At 32.2% G+C, this 4,087-nt stretch overlaps 1 protein-coding gene across 1 annotated transcript; it reads right to left on the minus strand.

Moving 5' to 3' along the window:
* Nucleotides 1-821: 821 nt before the first annotated feature.
* LOC123311146 lies at nt 822-3,812 on the minus strand. The gene is made up of 3 exons (XM_044894943.1): nt 3,411-3,812; nt 3,211-3,355; nt 822-2,899 (listed from the first exon to the last, which is right to left on the minus strand). Exons 1-3 carry the CDS (start codon nt 3,592-3,594, stop codon nt 2,488-2,490), a joined length of 741 nt encoding a protein of 246 aa, XP_044750878.1. The 5' UTR covers nt 3,595-3,812; the 3' UTR covers nt 822-2,487.
* Between the last annotated feature and the right edge of the window lie 275 nt (nt 3,813-4,087).

Here is a 4,087-nt window from a genome sequence, read left to right on the forward strand (position 1 = left end):
TTAATTCATGATTTTTTCAAATTCACCGCGGAAACTATTCAAAATCAACCTTCAAATATGGGGTTTCAAAATTTAAATCTCTTTGTGCGGAGTTTAAAATTTGGCAACAGCGCATACAAGACAATGAAAAGAACAATGTCCGATCAGCTCGTTTATAAAATAACAGCTGTTGATCTACAGCCGCGTACTTACTGGCGAGCTTCAACTGCAACCAGCCATCCCATGAAATTTTACGGCCTTCCTCGTTCGTTGCCATTGAACTCTAAAAGTTCTTTTATAGTTCAACGTTCGTCGCAGACTTCATAGACAGCCATCTTTATCTATCTCATCAAGATAATGCATTTGTTTTCCTTTATTATCAAGGCATATTTCAGTCGATGTTGCCAGCTTGTACAATTCTCACAAAACGCTTCAAACTTTAAATACCCATTTTTTTTTTCATTTTTAAGTGCTTAAAATAATTTTTTTTGGGAAACGGTTGAAATGGTTATTTCAAAATGTGACGTTTCAAAGATATTTTATAAAAAATACATCATTTTCGTCAGAAGGAGTATTCCCTATTGAACTATGACAGTAGGAAAAACACTTCATTGGAGATAAGTATCCTAGGAACTATAGAATTTTGTTCGTTTTAATATTGAGTTGATGTAGCCGATACTTGATGGGAATCCATAATTGAACTAAAAAACAAATTATATGATTTTCACGAAAAATTAGTTGACATATGTTTCGCCATCACAATAGTATCTTGATCATATAATCTGTTTTTAGTGAGTCAATTAACTGAACTACATCATTATTTAACATAATAATAAATATTCTAAATTATCAAAATTTTATTGAAAAATATAAAAAACTACATCTTAGAATTAATTGTACACACAAAAGGTTTTGCTATAAACTTATTTAGCGGCCAAATACTACAAGAGAAACTGAAATGACCCTGAAAAATACTCATCAATGACAAAAAAGTAAAAAGAATGACTGAAAGTTTAACAATGTACAACTGCAATCAGATCCAACTTGAGCCATGTAATCATTAAAGCATTTGTGCAATAACTTGTTTTGTACAAGCATCCTTAATGTCAGAACATTATTTTTTTCATTAACAAATCTTAATTTTTATCTTCAGTTGAATGTCGCCTACAAACCCCCACAAAAACGTATTCATTTGGATAATTAGGCGGCGACCTCAGACAAAACCTACTATTCAAAACATAAAAAGTAATGCAGAAATATGTGCGATGTCCACTACTTCGCTGTACTTATGTTCTACAAATTTGGAACTGAGGGCACTATTAGTTCCAAAAAGACCATTCCATTTAAGTTTCTCTCATAAAATAATGGTCCTATCTCAATAACATAAAAAAACTTATATAATAAAATGAACACAGATTTGAACAAATTTCACAAACAATTACAAAATATATTCATGCAAATATGAAACTCATACAAGCATTATGGGTTTGAATACATTCAAAAATAGTGATGTACGAAAGAATTATTGTAGCAATGATTAATAATCACCAAAGAATTAAAATAATGGTTCTTAGATGGGAATGACAATAAGTAAAGATTTATAACAAATGGACGGAATCAGGTAATAAAGTGTATTAAGCATAAGCAGTTCATAAGAAAAAGCAAGCAATTTTTAAAATATAAAGATTATTTCAAATCCTGTCATTTTCATATGAAAAAAATGTGTATTTTTTTAAAATTCCAAATGTGCAACGCCGCGCCGCAGTTTTGTGAAAAGTAAAATCAAAGTGACTCGCAATGCCACTGCCACATCACTTCGATAATCGTTTTGCCTCAGGCCTGGGATTTATAAAGAGGAGCCCAATAGGCCTGCTGACCTATCTACCACACCGAAAATATTAGCTATATAAATCCACTGCCTCAGGTGTATGTTCATGCGCAACACTACCAATTTCATAAAATTAAAGAAACCGCAGTTTAGAGGACAATGAAACAGAGAGGGATTAACTTCCAATATTTATATAGGTTTTGGGCCGAATTTGATGTAGAAAAATTCGGAGGTTTATGGCTGTGTGCACCGTTTCATTGAACTTTGGAATCCTTAAACCATCCTCATTGCATAGAAATTCTATGCTTAAAAATGTGGTTTAAAAATTTAATCTTAGTTCAATGAAACGGTGCGTACGGTTTTGTGCTAGTGAAGACCTTAAAAGTCTTTTAGAATTCACTTTTTTTTTGTGCACAAAAGCAGCTTAAATAGCGAATGAACTCGAATTTACGGCCAATGCGCCCTACTGTGACGTGGCGTGTGGCAATACCGAAGTGACCCCGAGTACTTCCGATCTCTTTTTGTACCTCCTTTGCTTATCTTGGTAAAACCAAGCAATGCAAATGCTTGTGTTGAAAGATCGACATTCATACCATCAACAAGTTTAAAATTTATAATAAGATACTTATATTCTTGACTAAAGTTTTTTAGAAAATCAATAATTTGTGAGCTTAGTTATTTCAATAATTCAATCTGGCCCTTTTTACGTTGAAGTAAGAAGCAGCCGTAAATAAAATAACTGATAGGAAAGAAGTGGTTATGCCAATCATCAGAGTTAACCCAGTGTCAATGAAACCATATCTATAACTATTTTCTGGAATTGGATGCAAGTAATCCATAAAGTCAAAAATGCCACCACAAGATAAGCGCATATGAATGACTGGTAAAGCTGATCCTCTTAGCCCTAATTCATTTTCAAGTGTCTTTCTATATTCTTTACATGTTCGATAATAACCAGAGAGGAATATTATGAAATGCACCACAGAGTAAATCAGAAATATTATGCTCATTGATGATACTGTTACCCAGAAAGCCTTGGGTAGAGGGTTGGAATCATCTGATTGCACAGCCATATGTATGGTCTCCCCATCACTGTAAAATACAATACTGAAATAATAATTCATAAATGATTGAAACATCATGAACTAAATATCACAGAGTTTCAGCATTGACACATGCTATGATACAACAATCTTGTATAAAAGAAGTAAGAGACCTCTTGGATCAATTTAAATTAGAAAGCTGATTACATCGAAGAGATGGGACATAATATTATAACTTAAAGCAGATAGTTAAGTAATATTTCCCAAGAAGTGGAGAGCTTGCAATTCACTAAAAAAGTCTACCCATGTTGGAGAATTGTGAAGTATTCAATAGTATAAAAATTTTGCATAATTCCTCACCCCGTTTTTCTCATAACACTTCTAGCATTTGGTCTTTCCTTCATGAACAAATACCTATAGCCATGAAAGCATAGAAAACTAACAGAAAATAATATGCTAAGAATAGGTCCATAAGTAACAAAAATGCATGACGCTTCAGGTCCTCCTACAAAAATAAATAATCTTTGAATATATCAAAAAAAAAAGCAAAAATTACATGCCTAAAAAAATATCTGGTGTATGTTTGCCAAATAAGATACAGCTGCAATTCTTGTAAACACACTGGTCTAATGTAGATTTCCAATGTGTCCAGGCTATTGATACACTTATTGTAACTACTAAACCAGTGGCTACAGCTAATCCGTAAATAACTGATAACCTTTTTTCTACACTTATTTGAGTCATGGTATGTATTATTATTGTTATCCTGTTGTCTTACTCAAATTCAGCTCTCAAACCAAGATTATATTGTAGGTAACATAGAACGAAGGAAAACCTTCTAAGAATAACAAATAATGGATTACTTCAGATAAGATAAGAAAAAGGATATCTATTCTGTTGTAGCTTTGTAGCAAATTAGAATAAATAGCAGCTTGATATAAATTTAAGTCCCTGTGAATCATAAGAACTCATAATAAGCATAATAATGCTGAAGCTGCTCTGCTCTGAAATTAAAAGGACTTAAATGTAAAGTGAACGAAATAAACATAAACAAATGTGAATCATAGATTTTCATAAATTTAATAAAATATGTCAAAGAGTATGTTCTTTGGTTATGCACCGAAGATCAAAAAAGTTGATACCACAGAACACTAGTGATACTGTTTGATTTTTTATTTTATTTTCTATGGATCTGTCCACAGATTACAGAGTAGATTATTCACTTCACTGTATTCTG

This window comes from Coccinella septempunctata, chromosome 1 (genome assembly GCF_907165205.1).
Source record: "Coccinella septempunctata chromosome 1, icCocSept1.1, whole genome shotgun sequence".
Taxonomy (NCBI): domain Eukaryota; kingdom Metazoa; phylum Arthropoda; class Insecta; order Coleoptera; family Coccinellidae; genus Coccinella; species Coccinella septempunctata.

Excerpts from the sequence above, each read along its gene's own strand:
- LOC123311146 (XM_044894943.1), bottom strand. The coding sequence starts at position 3,594 with ATGACTCAAATAAGTGTAGAAAAAAGGTTATCAGTTATTTACGGATTA. Across the intron at positions 3,356-3,410 it reads TACACCAGATATTTTTTTAG|GAGGACCTGAAGCGTCATGC; the intron begins GCATGTAATTTT and ends TTATTTTTGTAG. Across the intron at positions 2,900-3,210 it reads AGTGTTATGAGAAAAACGGG|TGATGGGGAGACCATACATA; the intron begins GTGAGGAATTAT and ends TGTATTTTACAG.